The sequence below is a fragment of the Neocloeon triangulifer genome, unplaced genomic scaffold (genome assembly GCF_031216515.1).
Source record: "Neocloeon triangulifer isolate White Clay Creek 2 clone unplaced genomic scaffold, ASM3121651v1 ptg000014l, whole genome shotgun sequence".
Classification (NCBI taxonomy): Eukaryota; Metazoa; Arthropoda; class Insecta; order Ephemeroptera; family Baetidae; genus Neocloeon; species Neocloeon triangulifer.
Genome location: NW_026775556.1, coordinates 27,032,526 through 27,053,106, shown reverse-complemented (window position 1 = coordinate 27,053,106; position 20,581 = coordinate 27,032,526). Strand labels below are relative to the sequence as shown.

Here is a 20,581-nt window from a genome sequence, read left to right as displayed (position 1 = left end):
TATCACCTGGCCGGCCCTTACGCCGCCACAAAACGAACGAGCTGCCCCCGACGCGCGAGGGACGTTCCAATTTATTTCCGACGCTGCTGTTTCGCCATCAAAAGCGGATAAATGCAAAACCCGCAGTTATATGGCGAGGGGTCGAAGAGCAAAGGCCATAACAGGTGACTTTTTTTCCAATGTGATTTTTAGCACTAATTCGAACAAAAGTTTCACACCTGCGCGCCTTTCCACGTGTCCGCCGCTGTCAGCAGTTTCATGCACCGGTTAACTCTTTCTCTCGGAAAATAATTTTTGCCAACTGCTGCCTACGCTCGTATAATTCAGTGAAAAGCCCTCCCGTTTGTTTTCGCTCACCTTTGCGCAGCAGTTGGTTTGAACTTCAGTGACATTTTCCTCCTCTCGTGTAATAAAATTCGCGTTGACATTAGAACATTCACCATTTTCAGCGCCCACGTTGCATATAAAATATTATTCATTTTCAGCAATTATTTGTATTACCAAAATATGAAAGTGGTAAAAGCCTCGGGCTCCAATTAATGAATAATTAAAACTCACCGATTTAATAGTGAAATAATTAAGCTTATGATAATGTCCCGTGGGTAGACGAGTTTCAAACTTCAATAATGTTCATTGAAATTTACTGGTGAAACAATAAATTTTTGTTATTTATCCTTTTAATTCTCTCCTAAATTCATTTTGAAATGGATCTTATTTGCAAATTGTGTATTTTTAATATTTGAAACTAAAATTGATTTCTACGTAATTGAAAAAATATTGCTTCTTTTACAAGAATTTTGAACTATTTTGAGACATTTTAAAATGAATGATAAAGGACTTTTTTAATATAATTTTTTTCATTTTGAAAAATAAATCCGGAAAATTTAGGCTTTTGAATTTTAATTATAAGATTGTTTTATTTCTTTGAATATTTGCCTCAGTAAATATTTGGAAACCAGAAATTTAACTTCTTGGGTGGAGGAATCAAATTATTTATTTTTACGGCCAAAAAATTTAATCCCCTCTTTCGCCCTTAATATTGATTAACTCATCCCTCTTCGTGTCTCCTTTCAACATATTTTTTCCAGTTCAAGTCATCCTAATTACCACTCTCTTGATGCTAAAAACGCTCTTCCGGCCTCAGCATCTTTCTCCTCCCGTTTTTTTTTTACATTTTATTTTCTCGTGTCGGCTGCGAACGCAATATCGACTGGGTGCCGCTTCTGCTTTTCATCTGCATGCTAAAAGAATTATTTCGCCACAAACTTTTAAGTGGGCGAGAAAAAGCGAGATGATAATTAGTTGCCGCCTTGGCGCCCTGGTGAGCGCCGGCGAAAAAAGAAGTGCCGCGCGCCTCGAAACATTAGGCAGAATAAATACGGCGAGAGAGACCGAGGGAGGCTGTTTTGAATACCAAAAAAGTCTTAAAACAAAGCGCACCGGCTCGGAGGGAATAAATTATAAAAAAAGCTCTCTCACACCCTACTAGCTTTTTCTTTTTTCCGTGCCGGACCTTCTATTTGATCTTCAGCTTTGGACACTGGATCTCGCGCGCACATGTGTGCTTTTGAGGGGACATCAACGATAATATTGCTTTTGGGACACGCGTACATCTGCTTCGAGTGTCAAATGGATTATTTTGGAGGACTGCAAACGGAAGATATTTCCTGGAAAAAATGCAAAATTCGTTTGAATTTTTCAATATATTTCTATTTTATTTATTAATTTTTATTGTTTCTAAACTTGTAATGCTTAAATACATTAAATTTGAAATTTGTCTAATTAAAATTGAATTAAATCTTAAATCAAATTTATAGATGCATTTATGATTTCTTTCATAATACCAAAGTATTCAGAATTTCGTTAGCTGTTTTTTTTTTTAAACTATCTTTGTTTGAGCTAATTTTGTTGTTGGTGTCTTTTTTTATCAAAATCGATTTCAATTGATTTTTTTGTATCAAATTTTATTCCAAACTATGCCAATTTGTAAAAATAAAATAATATATGTGTTGATATAAACGTCAAGAGCTCCATTGTCTCTCTGTCAACTTTTTCCATAAACATATATTTTATTTGAGATTATAGATATATGGAAGCAGATATATCGAAAAGGGCAAGAAATAAAAATGGACGTTCGCCCGCCGTTGACAGACTGTCAAAATTTTTAGCAATGCCGGTCTCTTTCTTTCTCTATTTTTTTTCCTATACACACAGGTGGATGAAAGGAAAAAAAGAGAGCAGGGAGGCGGCCCCACCTGGGTGTGGCAGCAACATTCCTCGGAATCCATTTGGGGCCTTCGAACGTATTGCGTTTTGACAGGTGCACATGGCGGCGCACCATGCAAAGGAAGAAAATAAAGTAATATGTACGCCTCTCACTCACATAACAAATATTTTAATAAAAAAGCTCTCTGCGCTGCCCCCAAGTGAGAAAGAGGGGCCTCGGAAAAGAGGCCCCTTTGATATACGTGATAGAATGCACTCGGAGTGATAAATTCTCATTAAGAACGAAATTTACACAAGCGGTTGGAAATTTGGAAATTACTATGCACGGCATGCACCGGCGCAGACCAAACAGCCTGTTATGTTGTGCCGAGTAATTAAATTTTATGCTACGTGAGCAACTAATAAAATGATTTCAAATTTTTGTAATTTTTTTAACTAAAAATTCAACTGGAATGAGCGTTTTAAACAAGTGTTGTGAAGAGATGAATCGAATTAGCAATTATTTTTAAACTGTAACAAAAAAAAGTGAGGTAAAGTTACTTTATCAATTTTTGATGGATGCTATATGTAATAAATTATGCAATTTTTTTATATAATTTTAAACAAATAAAATTTAATTTAAACAAATATTACATGGCTTATTTAAATTTTTTGTCTTTTGTTATTTAACTTAATTTAATAATTAACACATAAATTAAATGGTTTATTCAAAAAAAACCTTTTTTTAAATATGTTAATTTTATATGTGCATACTTTAAATATTTTGAACAAAATTAAATTAATAAATATACCAAATAATAAATTAATTCCAGTGGGTTATCATTTAACATGTATTTAAATCAACAAGATTGCTTTTTTTTCAATATTGTTGAACTCTATCAATTTAATGTAAAATAATTAAAATGAAAAAAAAAATTCAACGAGAAAAAATGATGGAATTGTATGCTTTGTGAAAATTTATTCATTATTGCTGTTCTAGATTGCAATATTATACAAGTTATAATTATCCAATTTTTTTATAAATTATTTCAATGGCTTTCTAAAACCAAATGTCCCACGCTATAGAAACAGAGATTTCAGGTGACAAAAGGGGATTTGAATTAATTTAGTTCCGTCCTCATAGCAAGTTTTATTTTTTCACTTTTTCACATCTGAAAAAAAGCCAAGCCTCGGTGTCAAAAGTTGGCCACCGAGTTTCGCGCATTGTCAACTGCGTGAGTGTGAGTTTTTTTTTTGCATATCCCCGAGCAGCCTTTTTGCTTCGCATTAACGCCGGCTTTGGAGCAAAATAAATAAAAACAGAGTGGCACCGAAAAGCGGCGAATTTCTGCAGCTTCCTGCACAGCCAGATGTTGCGAAATGAACATCGACGGGGGCGCGAATGAGGGAGAATAAAAAGAGAGAGAGAGCGGCAGAGTTGATGAAGTCGGCGGATCGCAAATGAATGCTGCCGCGATAAGGCCAAGTTATAAATGGGAGCGAAGGGGCTAAAAAGTTGGCCGGAATCACGATAACGTCCTCCTCGCCGTGTCTATTGACTTTCTTTCAAGATACTTTTCCGCAGATGAATGGCACCGAACGAAACTTTCTCTTCGACCCTTTTGTGCAGCGGCCAAAATTTTTGACGAAAATACACCAACAAAATCTCAATTTTCTTGCACTCTCTATTTCGCTTATCTCGCGGCAACACTCATTAATTCGCGCCCAGAAGAAGAAAAGTCCGCGCCAACTCCTTGGGCCTCCTTTTCTCAAACTTCCTCACTCCTTTGTTTGACGAGCAATTGTTAATTATTATTTCCGGGCGCTTCCTTAATTTAATCTTGCCAGCTTGAGACACAATTTGAAAGGGAATGAATTTGAGAGGAAACTTTAATTTACATTTATTAAGACAAGAACAAAGGAGACAAAAATATGAGGACCAACAATTTTGTCAATTACAAGATAAATTTCTAATAATGAAATTAATTTTCGTTATTTTTAATGTATTTTGTTGCATATTTTAAATTGCTGTTTTTTTAATTTAAAATTTAAAAATAAATCAATGAAAAAGGCTTTAAAAAATTAACAATTTTTGAAGAAAAAAACTGAATTTAAAATATTAATTAATCAATTAGAGTAATTGTAGAGTTTAATTTAATTGTCACTTAATAAAATAAAAAATTCAAAAAATAATATTTAAAAATTCCATTTAAAATAGATATAGAGGATAATAATTAAGGACACGAGTGGATAAATTATAAAAAAAATTAAATTCCAATAATTCCATTCTCAGCACCCCTTATAACCACGTTAATTAAGCCGCGCTTGTCGATGCAAGGGAGTGTCCCCGCTGTTAAATCGAGCGGGCAAAACCAACCCTGATTAGCCCCAGCCGCAATTTATTTTCCGGGCTTGCAGTCGTCAGAATAACGGCGCAGGAATTTGCACGAGAGGTGGACAGTGCGGGCTGCGAACTTACGAGGAGGCGGTGGCGTACGTGCATAATTCTGCGAGGGAGATAACGTGGCCCCCGAGTGCGAGGGTCAGACCCACAGACGCATTCCATTCCACGCGCGCGCGATATTCAATTTTGACATTGCCAGAAATTCGTGTGTGCGGTCCCCGTCCGCCGGATTAATGGTAATTCCAGGCGCTGGCCGCCGCTCTGCTCGCAGGAATGCATCTATGTGCGACGGCGGCACACGTGGGCACACATCACACGTGCCAAATTGGCGTAATTTAATTTTAGAACAAAAGTTGTAGATAATTACTTGCATTTAATTTCGTTTTGTAAATATGAAAGATATCAGGAAAGAAAATCAAGTGCAATTATATTATTTGCTTCCTCATTAATTAAAAATTTTTTAGTTCAAATTTTTAGGAAAATGCACAATATTAACCTCAATTCCATTTTATTTATTTTTTATTTATTTATTTATAATTTAATTTTAGAAAAAAAAATTGTAGCCAAATACTCAATTATATCAGGATTCAGAAGTTAGTTTTTATAATATTATCTTGAATTTAAAAAAATTTTGGTTATTGCTATTGAATCTAGGCACACATAAATCATGCATCACAGCTTGTTGAAAAAATTCAAAGAAATACATTACATCGACGACAGTTATTCCATTCAGATTCAAGTTGACTTTTGATTTTTATAAACAACAAGGTGAGATTTGTGAGCCCTTATTTTAATAATTTTTATTCTTTTTTATGTTCAAAAACATCAATTATAAGGGAAAATAATTTTTTTATGAATAAATTATTTTAATACATAAAATAAAACGTAAAACATAATGTAAATGCTATTTATATCAAGTTGTTTAATTAAAAAAGATACTGATAATTGTTTAATTTTTATTTATACATAATAAAAATATAATTAATGAATAATAAGAACAACGGTTTATCAAGAAAAATACTATTTTTCCGGTATTGAAACTCTTGTCTATAATTAATATTAATACTTTTGAATAGCAAAACTGCACACAACCATGTTCTAAATAAAAATTATTTTCTTCTACCGTAAAAAAATTTAAAAAGATTTTTGCTTAAACAATTAATGCCCAAATTATTTCACTATCTGAACAATTTGGTTTTCCCCATCGAGGAAATGAGGGAGATAGTCATCGCAAATTACAATTATATTTTGTCACATGTTCCTCGAAATCAAAATTGAAAAATTCCTCTCATAAACAAAAAAATAATGCAATTTTCCACTCGTCGCAGGCTTCGATAAGACGGTCACGCGTGGCGCACTGGAGAGACAATAAAACGAAAAATAATAAACCAAAAATGGTGGTGGCGCCCGAGCTTATCTCCACAGAGACACTAATATACTCGCCGCTTTTATTGGTCTCCACATTTATTTATCCGCGTCACAAACAAGGGTGAAAGGTTTTCATGGCCGACAGCACACACAATACACACACACACACGCGCCGCACGACAGCGCATTAGCGGCAACTAAAAGCAAACTAAAAGCAACAGGGTGTGTTATTGCTCTGTGCGGCGTGTGCCGCGAGCGCGCGATAAAAATCGTTTTTAAATGTCGAGTTTATTGAAAGTGCTCGCGGAAAACAGTCCAATTAAATATAACGCCTAATGTCTTTTTGAGCAAAAGCAATTTCAGACACTTTCCAAGGTTTTAAACGTGTAATTAAAAAACAATTTAATAATACAAAACGGTTCATGTTTTTCAATCCCAGAATGAGTGCAATTAAGTTTTGTAATTTTGTCTATTTTAGCTATGTTTTTTATTCTTTAATTGAAAAGGAGAACAAATTTCTGAAAAATTTTACTCTTAATGGCGACAAAAGGCTTCATCAAAGATCCAAAAGCAAGTGACGAACCTTGAGGGAAATCTCTTTATTCAGAATTCGTAATTCAGTATCTATTTTGTTCAAATTTAGAGATTTCTTTTACAAGATTTGCAAATTTTTTTGGCTGTAATAAGTGAAGAGTTTTGTTAAACCCTTGATTCAAATCAATAGTAATTGTTTGCCAGAGGTGTTGCCGTTTCTTCAAATTTTGTAATTTTTCTCATTTGACTTTGATTTGCGAAGAATAAACAACAATAAATAAAAATTCCAACGTCAGTCATGAAGTTTTCTGAAGTTGAACGTTTTAAATTTTTTAAAAAATGAAGAATACAAAATATTTTGTACAGGGGCATTTACGACAAATTATTTTATTTGCTTTTTTTAATGAACCGAAAAAACCTCTAAAATCCATTTTTAATTCTTGTTTTGAAAGAAAACCTTCAAATTTTGCACGATATTATAAGGAAGAACCAATGGGATGCAAATAATTTTTTTTTTTAATTTAATATTATTATATAATTTAAAAAACTTTTATATGTGTAAATTTTAATGTTAATTTTGTCAAAATTTATACAAATCAACACATTTGAGGACCTTTTTCTCACGCTTTTTAAATGAATTATTTTCAGAGGTACAAATAAATGCGAATCCAAGCGTCAAAGCGAAAATTGAAAAATTCTCTCGGCGCTGCAAATCGCGTTCCCCGCGGACTAATTCGATCTGGCAATTGCAAGTGTGGCAGGAAGTGAGAGCAAACAGCCAGGCACTCGCCGACCGCATGAATAAATGGCATACATGGGTGCGCTCAGCAATTTTGCGCTCGCGCTCGCGCTCGCGATCACTGGCAACAGTGCGCTCGCGCTCTGCGCTCGCGCTCAAGATTTTGAAAATGTTGCGCTCGCGCTCTGCGCTCGCGCTCAATTTTTTAAAAAGTCTTGCGCTCACGCTTTGCGCTCAAAAATATTTTTACCCGAAGAAAAAGTGCGACTTTTTAGACAATTTTTTAATATAAAAAAAATCCATCGTCAATTGAAAATGATAAAGTTGAAGTTAAATTACCAAAATTGGGATCAGTTTTGAAGTTTTTGGTATAAAAACACTGTTTTTCGTTACAATTTATGATCAAATTTGGGAGTTTTTACTTTTGGTTTGAGCGCAAAATGAGCGCAATTGAGCGCTGCGCTCAGCGACCAATGCGCTCGCGCTCTGCGCTCGCGCTCACGATTTTGAAAATCGTGCGATCGCGCTCTGCGCTCGCGCTCATGAGCGCAGAGCGCGAGCGCAGATCGCAGAGCGCAAAGTGCGCTCTGCCCATGTATGATAAATGGTAATTTAAAATAAATTTCACGCGAGATTGCCACGAGGTCGACAGACATGCACACACCCCGCGCCGGTGTAAAATAATTTAAAAACTAATGCATACGTGATTAGAGCGCCGAGAGTGCCGGCGGCTGGATTTTGCAACCACTCTCGCATCCAATTCTGCGGTGCGCCCTCTCATTTCAATTATCATTATGTATTTCCACGTGAAAATTTTGATATTTTGGCGCATATCATCATTTTTACGGCTTCATTAGCGGCAAGTAGCGGAAATTAAATTTTTATCGCGCGCGGCACCGCCGGTGAGGGTTAAACCGGTAATGATGCTTGTTTGCTCTCACCTTTCTGGACCAGGTGATGATGGGCACAGGATTTCCTGATGCTTTGCACTCCAGAGTCACCGTCGAGCCCTTTTTCACTTCCAGGCCGCCGTTGTTGGAAACCTTCTGGATGCGCGGAGGAACTGCAAAAAAAAATTAGAAATTGAAGAACCAGAAAGGAAAAAATACATAGTGGATTTCATATTTATATCTAACATTTGAACGCCGAGAAGAACTCAACAGCAATAATCAATCATCATCAGCAATAATTCAAATTGAAGATTTAAATATTTCTTTGAGTACACTAACCACACCGAGTCAGAGACTATTCATAGACCTAGTTTTGATTCCAATGTGATTTGTTTCATTTAATGTAGAAGGATCTTAAATATAAAATAATTTTTTTACAATCACTTTCATATTGGTGTAAAATAATTTGATATCAAATCTGTAAATCAGAGGAACGCGTTTTAATAAATGAAACAAAATTCCATTTAAAAATTATTTACTGTAAATAATTATAATCCGTAATAAAGAAATTAGAAAATGTTATCAAGTGTTTAGATTAAATTTAAGTTTAACTATTTTATTAAACAAAGTTTTGTTTTAAATGTTTCAAATGAAATAATTTATTTGAAGTAAAATAAATCTTATAACACTTAAAATAAAGATTAGCGCTGTGCAGCAAATCAAAATTGTAAATGTACAATATGTGGTTAACAAATTGGAATGTATCACCTATTCGAATGTAAAAGATTGACTTAACACTAATGCAGCTTCCATGAAAGTATATTGCAATTACTACCTCTTCAGTTTTTATAATTATTGTATGCATATAAACAATTTATATTCATATCTGTGTCTGTATACCGTTGGTAATTAATAAAAAGATAAAGCAAAATGAAGATTTTCTCAGCAGATTTATTCCAAAGTTTCCAAACCTTACCCAATGTCGATCCCCAACAGATAATTTTAATTTAATGGATTTGCTCGAGCGAGTTCCGTCGGCGGCTCTTTAACAGCTGCGTGCGTTTAGCGCAGAGAGTTGTTCTGATTTATGGCGGGAAAATTTGCTCAACTGACGGAAAAATTAATTGTTAAGTCAAGTAAAACGCGTACATTACGAAATATATATATTCGTACAAAAGAGAAAAAAAAACGCGGGCTGGAAAGGAAAACTGTCGGGAGCAGGCACACTGAATGCTTATTTGAATGGAGAGGGAGCCCGTTTTGTTTCCTCGGTTGAACGAAATTCAATGCAGTAAGAATTATATTCTTTTAAAAGCTCGACTTCTTTTTATCCGCGCGCAACTTTCTTTCTTTCTTTCCCTTTTCTTTTCCAGAGCTCGCAATCTGCGCGCATTAATAAAACTTAGAGAGCAAAAAGCTGTGCAGCTTTCAGCGGAAAACTCGCTTTGGAAAACTCCTTCAATCACAATGAGCGTGTACTCGAGTGCGAAACCGCGCGTAAGAGAAACTGTTAAACCTCGCAAATTTAACCTTTTTTCTTTGAGGAAAAGACAAACAGGCGAAAAAATCTTCTGGATGCTTCTCTAGGGAAAATTGTATTATTGATTGTAAAAGAGAGGAGGAGAAATCAACATAACATTTAATTTCCAGGGATGGGGAGATCAAATAACAAATGTCCTGTATAAATTTTTCCTACATTTTGTACTAAAATATGCAATTATACGTTTAACGACTCCTTATTGATAAATTTCGCCCCGAAATTTTTCAACCGCGATTTTTTTATGGATGCATGGCCACACTAGAAGATGATTCCATTAAAGAAAATATAGGGTCCATGGGATTAATCTTAAGAATTGATTTTTTGAAATTTAACATTGCGTCTTATGGGAATTTTTACTTTTTTCCAATTTAAAAAAAATCGGCCCGAAATTTTTTGCTCAAAATTTAAAAAATAACATATTAAATACTGCTGAACAAAACTACAAGATAAAATTTGGGTGTTCACGGACGTAAAAGTTAATCATATCCTAACATTACTCTTATGGAAAAATTGCTAGAGCCTCGCTGTATATCAATAAGGAGCCCTTAATATTCAACATAAGAAAATCATCATCTGGGGTCTAATTGGATACTGGCAGAAAAGCAATTCGTTCGACTTTTTCTTCCTCTTTTCTTCAGCTTTCCAAAGAAAGAGGAAGCAATTTCTTGAGGCTTAATTAAAGCGTATCCTCTTTTATAATACAGGCTTTTTCTTTAGCAAGAAGGTACGTATTTAAATATGGTGTTCAGTAAAAAGTGGAACTATGTGAAAAACAGGGTAGTATATATAGTAATAATAATAATAATGAAACATGCAGAGTGAGCTGCTTATAATTGAGAAAAGATAGAGAGGCGTTCTTTCTTTCTCTCTCTTTGTTGTCAGTGAGAATTAGGAGGCAGAGGCGCCGTCACCAGCTGATAAGCTCTTCTCTCTCTTTCTCTCCCTCTCTCTCTCTGTTTGTTTATGAGCCCAGCAGCCAGCCGTGGAGCGAGTAAATGGAGAGCTTCTTACCAAAGATGCATCATTCTTCTTCAAAAGACGAATGAGCCGCCCCTCTATATACACCGCTGAGCCTTTCCTCCCTTGCAGCGCAGATACTGTCGAAAAGTAATTAAGAATTCGCGCAGCCCGCCTTAATTCGCACCCATAAATTGTCGCATTATTCCGTCTTGTGAATACACACCCTGCCTGCTTTACTTCCTTCCTCTTTCGCCCCCCGAGATTTCTTAATTAAAATTTGATTTAGCCCAAAAGTTTGCTTGGCCGAGATGAGAGAGATCAAAGGACGAGCGAGAGGCGCACGCTGGGTTACTTCCTGCCAAAATTTTGAACGACGACACACGAGTTGGAGATTAAGTTTTTTTTTAAAGAAACAAAAGGCTCGCTCATTTCGTTTTGCAAACTCATCACGCTATTAATGAAATGAGTGAAAATTAACACAGCTTTAGTCGCAAAGTTTCTCTAAAGCGAGATGTTTTACCTTTTATATATAAAAAAAAAATTACAGCAAAAGGTTAAAAAGCAAAAGTTTGTTTCACAAAACAAGTGAAAAGTGTTATATGGAAAATAAAATGAAACACTGAAGAAAATAAATCGAGCCTTTCAGTTTCTGGTAATAGAAGCTCTCAATTTTAAAATTTAATTTAATAAAAAATGTAACTTTGAATAATTTCTCAAGTAAAATTGTTAATTTGAAAGAAAAATATCCTTAAAAAAATTGGTTTTTGTAATAATAATCCTTGTCAAAATGATTCCACAGCTCATAAATTATGGCTGGTGGCCGAAAAATGTAGAGCAGGATATTTTTCTGTCTTAAGTCGTTAAACAATTAACAATTCACAAAACGCATCAAAGAAAATCCGATTTTAAATTCAAGTCAATCAAAATCAACCTTTAATCGTGAAATTCTATTACGTAATTTAAAAAAAATATATCTTATTTCAATTAAATAATAATTTATGTATTTTAAATATTTCTTATAATATATCAGGGACAGCATTTGCACAAAAAAATAAGAGGTAATTAAGTCATAAAGGAGCCAAAATTTCATTATTGTTTTATTTTGCACACAATACATTAAAAATAACTAAAATAATGTTTATTACTTTTCTATTTACCAAATTACCATCAATAATTTAAAATTGCATAGACCTTTAAATGTTTTGAAATTTTGCACAATTGTGAAAATTGTTGCACACAATTTCTCTTTAGTTGCTTGTGCGTTTGATAAGAGATAAACTCGAACAGACGTGAGAGCGTTTGTGTATCAAATTTATGACACACACATCTCATATTATCCTTTTGACTGGCAAGAGAGTCTCGATTACGTCTGCCGGCTTTGTCTGAAAGGGTGATAATGACGAGAAATATTCAGTTTCTCGTCGGCGCACAAGTGCATGTGTTCGGAGCTGCTTGGCACATTAGACGGCGGCGGCTAATTCCGACGAATCGACGAACATCACGTCTTCGAGGTTCCATAAAACGCGGCGTTGATAACCGCTTAATTGGTGGGTCTGATTTCGGTCTGGAGGGATTAATTATTATCTCCTGCGCGTGCGAGCGAGCGAGACATGGTAATTTTGTGTCGTGTTCAAAAGGGACCTCAAAGAATCCGAATACAAGCCCGCGGCCTTAATTTATGCCCGCGCGTAATTTCGGAATTTACAAAAGGGAGCTGCGCTGATAAGGTCAAAGTTGGATTACGACGCGATAATGCTGATGGCTAAATAGCCTGCCGAGCGCTGCCGAAACTTTGCTCATAACTTGAATAATTCTATAAAACGCACACGCTAATAACGTAATACGCCCTGCTCTCGGATCCACACACACACACAAATGCCGACGAGAGAAAAGTTTGCCTTTGATGTCGACATTTCTCTCTCGGCGTCGTGCCCCACATCGAGTTTTAATAAAGTATTTTTGGAACTCTCTGCGAAAGAAGTGAAAGTCGGAGAGGAATTTGCAAGTCCGAATAATCTGGAAATTTATGATGCGGCACCGAAGGGATTTGGAAAAGTTTCCGGAAAAGCATTGTTCAACCTCATTGAAAAGTTATTATGGGGAAGAAGCTAGGCTGCGAGCGATTCGAATTCCCTGTCAAAGTTTTATTTATTCGAATTGCAAAGTAACCTGACTTTTATATTTGCGAATTTTCGGTAGTAACGTCAGAAAATATGTTTGATATGAATTGCTGTTTTTCCAATTTTTTTCCTATCTTACAATAAGTGGTAAATGGAACGACTTTTGCAAAAGGTTTTGGAATATTATCAGTTTTGATATTCCAACTTAAAATTCTTTTTTTTTCTAATTTCAAGTCCATTTTTCTTGGTTCTATTTTTAATTGGACAAACAGTTAGAACTGGAAAAGGCAAGACTAAAGAACGATTAAAGCCCTTTTAAATTAATACATTGTGCAAATTTCCTTCCTCAAATGCAAAATATTACAGAATAAAATACAAAAAATGAAATTTCGATGCATTCAAACTTGTTTAAACTATTTTTGCAGTCTAAGATATGCATTATTATTGTGGTTTATTTGTCCATATTTTTACAAATACATTCGATTGTTGAAAACAATTGATTTAAAAAAAGGAATTGTTGGACAAAAAGGCACCACCACCACTACAAGAATTTTTCTAAAACTTCCGAGACAAAAAACCCCATCCGCTGTAATGAGCATCACAATATGTTATTTTTTAATAATATTAATTAATTTTGCTGACTTAATAATTATTTATGGCTTGGTAATTTCTTTTAAATTGAATCAAAATATTCAGAATAGGTTAATATTTATTTATTCCACAATTTTAACCATAACTTATGACAAAATAAAAGTTTTGCAAATTATTCTTATTATTTATATTTTTAGCCTCCGATGTTTTGAAATTATTTTTGTTCTCTTTTACACTTGTGCGTTTTTTTCCCATCCAAATTTGAGTTCATATTGAAGCACCAATAATATTCCACAAAAAGCCTATATTAAAAATTACCAAGGCAATGAAAAATAATTGCAAACGCCCTCATTTCCGTTTTTTCCACTTTTTTTTCAGCCATACAATTATGCGTGCCTTTCGACTTTTTGCCCAGCGACGTGCTCTCGTCATATGCTGTATCGTACAAGAGCATACACTCGTGTCTGTATAAAAAGTGCCCTTGTCAAAAAGTGGGAGAGAGAGAGAGACTCATGCAAAGTTGTCCTCGCATACGGCGTGAATTATTTATGGCTGGCTCCACCAGTGCAGAATACACACACAAGTGGATACGTGAAACTTACAGCCCTCGTCTCTCTTTCCACGCGTATGTGAGCCAGGCAGATAAACTTGCTTGCTTGGCGCGCGCGTGAAACTCAAGCCTTGGGTGGGTGGATTCCACGCGGCCACGTTTATGTGCCGCGTGCCCCTAACCCTCTCTCTCCAGTGCTCATTTTCCGCGCAATTTTCGTCTGCCCGTGAGAGAAAGCGAGCGAGCGAGCAAATAACTCGGCACAACTATTTAATTTGTTAAAAGTAAGTTTCTCACGCAGGTGAATTATTATAATTATGAAGGTCCAACCACAAGAATTAAAATAAATTATAAAACATAAATATAAAAATGTATATTATTTTATGTTTATAAAAAAAATTTGTTTAATGCCACATATGTATTATTTATTTCTTACAATAGATATTTTTTTTTAATTTTTTTTTTAATTTAAATAAATTAAATAATTGGTACTCATTAAAACACATTTCTTGAATTTAAAATACACAAATATCATATATTTCTATGTTTTTATATAATTGATTTGAATTATTAGTAGATTGACCTTTTGCTAAATGCAATTTTTGTTAGGCTCTCAGGTTTTATGGTAGTTGTAAAGAAAATATAAATCCGTAAATATAATTGGATATTGAATTAATAATAAAATACTTTTTAAATCATTACAATCTTGATGAAATGATGAATTAAAATACCCATCTACATTACCCTCGCCAATCGCGGCATGGAAATTTGAAATTTAATTAATTATTATTATTGTCTTTATTAAACACAAATGTGTACAACGTCATGAATTGCTGGTCGAAATCAATAATATATCTAAATGTAATATTTAAGTTTTATCTTTATCTTGTGTAGCATATTCGGTTAGAGATTTTACTCTTTTAGAACAATTAAGGAAGTGATACTGGGAAATCTCTTTTTCGTCACAAAGTTTACATACACAATTTGAACATGTCTGTTTTCAAACATAGGCTTTTTCCACTGATTATTTAACATTGCTGGTGTTTGGTATATTTCATCGTTAAAATCTCTTTCTTTTCTCACCCGAATATGTGTTAGAAACTCATCATAAGCTCTGGTATCACTTAAATTAAATGTATTCTTAATTTTAGTTACAAAAGGCTCTTCATCATCAATCAAAAGATACAAGTATGAGCTTCTGGAAAATTTGCTTACTCCTAAAACTTTTTTGAAATATCTGGTCATTAAATTTTCATAAGTGACTAAGTCACTTATTTAATTAATTATTACGTTTTTAATTTAAACAACTTCATTTTCATATACATCCAGGTTCTTTGCATTCAGGTAAATTCAATTTCCACTTCCCTTATATCCTTCTTAAAAAAATCGGTTCGACATAACAATCTGCAAATCAAATTTAAAACCACCACGTGAATCAGATTGTTCATTTCAAAGTATGAAGATAAATTTAGTGTAAGTTGAGTCGGACGAAAATCTTGTAAGGATTTGTTTTTAATAAGAATTAAAAAATCAAAAATTTCATTTTGCCGGGTTTGCAGTCAATAAATAATATGAAAATACTAATTAATCACCTGAACTGATTCAATGGATTTGGCGGATTTGGTAGCTAAATTTCAACATTAAACCAGAATAATTTGGATTTTCCTCTCATTATTGTTGCTTATTTTTCGAAATTGATACCTAACATTGTTTCCATTCCACTGTTAAAAACAATTTATTTGCAAGAAAAGAAAAAGGAATTGTTGGGAAAAAAGGCACCACCACTAGCAAGAATTTTGCTATAAATAAAGCATTAAATTTGTCCACGATTTACATTGAAAAACGTTCAAAATAATAACGCAAATCTTGATTAAAGTTTTTATATTTCTTTTACTTTTTGATATTTTTGAGAAAATAATATTATTAATAGTGCAAATTTATTCAATTTCGATTCTGGTTTAATTTTTCACTCTCACAGCAGAGTGAGCGAGCGAGTGAGTGAGATAGATGAATAATGCATGCAATTTTAAATCAAACTACGGCGCAAGTCGTCGCTCTCGGAGAACAAACTGCTGACGCGCTCTCTCAACCTCAAAGCGTCCCACTTTTTGGCGGGTTCCGCTCGCTCGAGCTCGAGCTCTCTCTCTGTGCACACACGTACGCCCCGTGAATATGCACATTTGATTAAAGCGCAGTGAATCATGCATTTTCATGACTAATTTATTATATATCAAAGAGCGAAGGAGCATTTAGCGGCGGCTTAGAGCGCACACGTGCACACCGACCGGTCTGGAATCTCAGAAGAGAGAGAGGGTTGGTTATCGGGGTCTTGGCGCGCGGGGTCGGCCTGTCTTCGCAGATAGCGCGGCTCCGTCTTCAATAATACGGGATTTCTTTGTTATGAATGCAGCCGGGCGGAAAATAGCGCTTCTGCCAGTGCTGATTTACCTTGGGTTACCATCTATCAGCAGAGTGGGTGCACAAGCAGCGAGCTAGTGTGTGCGCCGCTGGAAATATCATTAGGGGTGAGGCGCCCTTTGAGTCGGCGGCGGCGCCGAATCAGGTCATGTGTGATGCACTTGGTGTGCCCGACCAAAGACCTGCTCGCCTTCCGATTGGCTGCATTTTCCTCTCAATTATATCCCCACCAACCTCAAAGCGGCTGAAAATAATTTAATTAACCTTTGAAAATAAATGGGCAAAAATAATATAAAGTTGGAGATGGAATTTCGCGTGCAGCTCATTATAAATAGTTGATAAATCGATGTAAATTTTCAAAAAGGATCAATCAGATCGTAAAAACTGAAAGATCAATAAAAACTTTGTTTGTCAAATTCTGTATAAAGTAAGATTAATCTGCTTTTAAATAAAAGCAAAAATTAAAAATTAAAAATTAAAAAAAAAATTAGATGAATTTTAGATAATTTCAACTAATTCATTTCATCACTATTGTCATAGAAGAACATGGAAGACCGTTTTTAATGCAAAATTTAACTTTTATGTTCCAACAATTATCTATAATCAATTATTTGCACGAATTTTGATGGAAAATCGTCTTGCATTATTATTATTGTTAATAAAATGTAAAATTAAAATGGTAAATAATGTCGTTTAAGTCCAAATCCAGACCAGTGAGAGTTATTTGAAGAAATATTTGTAATTGCCAGAATAGATGTTCGTATTTTTATGTAAAATAGAAATGATTTTGTTTCAAGACCAATTGAGATACAAGGGACAAGGTTTCCAAAACTAATAACATGTAAATAAAATAACAAAAGCTTATTAAATTCTTTTATTACAAAATATTAAAAAATTGCAATAATATAAAAGTTTCTTTAAAACAATGCTTAAGAATTGTTTAAATTTAAATTTAAAAAAATAAATATACTTAAATCTTGGCTTTGCGTATTAAAAAAGTCGATGATATTTTTTCTTTTTACTTTCTATGGAGGACTCCAAGGGCACTTATTATAATTATTGCTCCTGCTGACGGCCAATTAGGCCGCCAACGCGATTAATTACCATTTTTAATGATTAATTGTTGCGATGGTCCCTGCTCCTCGGCTGAAATGGGGGCTAGTTTGCCTTAACGAGCTCGGTCGGGCGAAGTTGGCGAACTAACTTTCTTTTTATCAGGGGACCGGCCAGGGAGCTCAAATGTCGCCGGCTGGGCCTTTTCACTTTGCCGCGCCGAGTGGGAACATCCATCGCCTTTAACCGACGAGAGAGCCGCTTTTTGCCACCAACGCAGATCGATCAGTTTGTGCGGAGCGGAAATTCACTCAAACAAAAAAAAACAGCCGGTGTCAATGGACGAATCACCTGATGCGTTCGCCAATTTGGGGGGCGCCGCGATACAAAAAGATCGGCCCTTTCCACATAAAGGATAATGTGCCGGTGGCTCTCTCATATCTCTCTTTGTGGCGTAAGAAAAGCAGCAGCTACTATTTGCACTCGTATACTCTGTATTCATTTTCGCTCTCGCCCCAGAAAGGTTTCTTTTTCCCTCCGCCCCGTCATTCTGCAAAAGCTCAACAGGCCGCGGGATATTGGCAGACTCGGCAAGAATTATTTATTATACGGCTCTAGCTCTCCGTGCCATCGCCCAGCTGGAAAATTTAGCTCTGAGCTTCTGCACAGTGAAATGAAATCCGTGGGCGAAACGCGTTAATTAAAAACTGCCGATTGCTGCTCGGAATTAAAATAACAATCAGGAAAATCTAGATTGAATTTTATACTCCTAAATAAGGTTAATTTATGGATTATGAAGATCAAAAAAACTAATTAAATAACAGAAAAAAGTAATCCTAGAGTTTTGCATAGTTTTTATTAGTGGCGGTGCCGTTTTTACAAAAATTACCTTTCTTCTTAATCTAATGAAAAAGAGTAAAAAAAATTGAGTATCACTTTAAATAAGATCAATGAGGATTTCAACTTCCCTTGTCAAACAGGAGGCCATTGAGGCCACGACCGAGTCCACTTCGAGACCATGGTCTCTATGGACTCGAGCGTGGCCTCAGTGGCCTCGAGTTGAGGTCACTTTGAGCACTGACTCCGTGGCCTCGATGGACTCGGTGTGGTCTCCATGGACTCGGAGTGACCTCGGCGGTCTCCGTGGACTCGGGAGTGATCTCGGTGGTCTCCGTGGACTCGGGAGTGATCTCAGTGGTCTCCGTGGACTCGGGAGTGATCTCGGTGGTCTCCGTGGACTCGGAGTGATCTCAGTGGTCTCCGTGGACTCGGGAGTGATCTCGGTGGTCTCCGTGGACTCGGAGTGATCTCAGTGGTCTCCGTGGACTCGGGAGTGATCTCGGTGGTCTCCGTGGACTCGGAGTGACCTCGGTGGCCTCGGAATGGTCTCAATGGTCTCGAAGTGACCTCGGTGGTCTCCATGCACTCGGAGTGGTCTCAGTGGCCTCCGAGTGACCTCAAGTTTAATTTTTTATTTTTTCGCATTATTTTTAATATTTTAAAATTTTTAATTTACATCAAATTATAAAAAAAAATTATTTTGCAAAAATTAGAAACTTTTTAATATGCAAAATTGAATTATTTTTTTTTTTTTGTATTTATGAGTTGTTCTCTAAACCGCGTTGTTTTTGTACTTGCTGCTACGTGAACCATAATTAATTCCAAAAAACAGCCGCCAGTTGAAATGGATCATAATAGGAAATTAGGTATATTAATTATTAATTTATCTTCTGTTGATCAGTCATAATTATAAAAAAAATTGAAACCAGTTTAATCAAAATCTTAACCAGAAAGTCATTAAAAAATAGATATTTTAATCAATTTAATAATGTAATAAGGCTCTTCAGCTTTATTTTTGCCAAAATATTCAGTTTTTATTTTGGTTGATTTTTTCAAATCAAAATTGTAATCTGTAATAATATTCAACAGAATAATTTTTCATATAATTTTCATAAAAACATTGCCTTTAAAAAAATCTGCTGCTTTTAAAATTTTAAAATATTAAAAATAATGCGAAAAATCAAAATCACAACTTGAGGTCACTCGGAGGCCACTGAGACCACTCCGAGTGCATGGAGACCGCCGAGGTCACTTCGAGACCATTGAGACCATTCCGAGGCCACCGAGGTCACTCCGAGTCCACGGAGACCACCGAGATCACTCCCGAGTCCACGGAGACCACTGAGATCACTCCGAGTCCACGGAGACCACCGAGATCACTCCCGAGTCCACGGAGACCACTGAGATCACTCCGAGTCCACGGAGACCACCGAGATCACTCCCGAGTCCACGGAGACCACTGAGATCACTCCCGAGTCCACGGAGACCACCGAGATCACTCCGAGTCCACGGAGACCACCGAGATCACTCCCGAGTCCACGGAGACCGCCGAGGTCACTCCGAGTCCATGGAGACCACACCGAGTCCATCGAGGCCACGGAGTCAGTGCTCAAAGTGACCTCAACTCGAGGCCACTGAGGCCACGCTCGAGTCCATAGAGACCATGGTCTCGAAGTGGACTCGGTCGTGGCCTCAATGGCCTCCTGTTTGACAAGGGTTTAGAATCGGAAGTTTCAGAATGATTTAAGATTGGTTCTAATTTTGTTTAATTGTGTTATTTCAAAATAAAATTCAAAACAATTCTTATAAAGTTTAAAATTTACAGCTTTTCTAAAGCAAATCGTGAACGGTTTTGTTAAAAATTACCTTTGAAAAATGAAGCCTACATTTTTTGTCGCTAAAATTTGTTAAAGATTTCAATTTGCAACCGACAGTTTCATCAAACGTTGTCCACTTTATTAAAAAATTACGGTACTTGACAAGGATCATCATATTTTTTTTTCCTTTTTGTTCTCGTTAGCACGAATTGAAGCCCTCTCGAAAAATGGCAAAGACCTGCTTTCAGAAAAAAATGCCCCGCCTTTCAAAAAGAGCGGTTGCTCGGCATCAAGTTTAATGAGAACGGCCTCTATATCATCTCATCTTATCTCGGCGGCATTGTTTCGAGAGAGCGATAATGCCGTTTAGAGCGAGATACACGGGCGATTTTTCAGCGCGGAGAGGCGGCGAGAACATCTTTCTCGCTCATCCCCACTGAGACCAGGCCTGCCTTTCATGCCCGGCCGGGACTTTTTTGTTCATTTCGCCGCCCGCCGCCGTTGTTCTGGTTTTAATCCTCATCAACGGCGAAACAACAAGATTCGCGTTGG

The 20,581-nt window shown here is 35.9% G+C and overlaps 1 protein-coding gene across 3 annotated transcripts in view; it reads right to left on the bottom strand.

Moving 5' to 3' along the window:
* LOC132201634 (neural cell adhesion molecule 2) overlaps window positions 1-20,581 on the bottom strand; it is a 211,851-nt gene that overhangs the window by 33,619 nt on the left and 157,651 nt on the right. For all 3 annotated transcript variants that reach the window (XM_059627941.1, XM_059627942.1, XM_059627943.1), the window contains one exon: window positions 8,192-8,313. In XM_059627941.1, coding sequence (XP_059483924.1) covers window positions 8,192-8,313 — 122 coding nt within the window. The remainder of the gene's footprint in view (window positions 1-8,191; window positions 8,314-20,581) is intronic.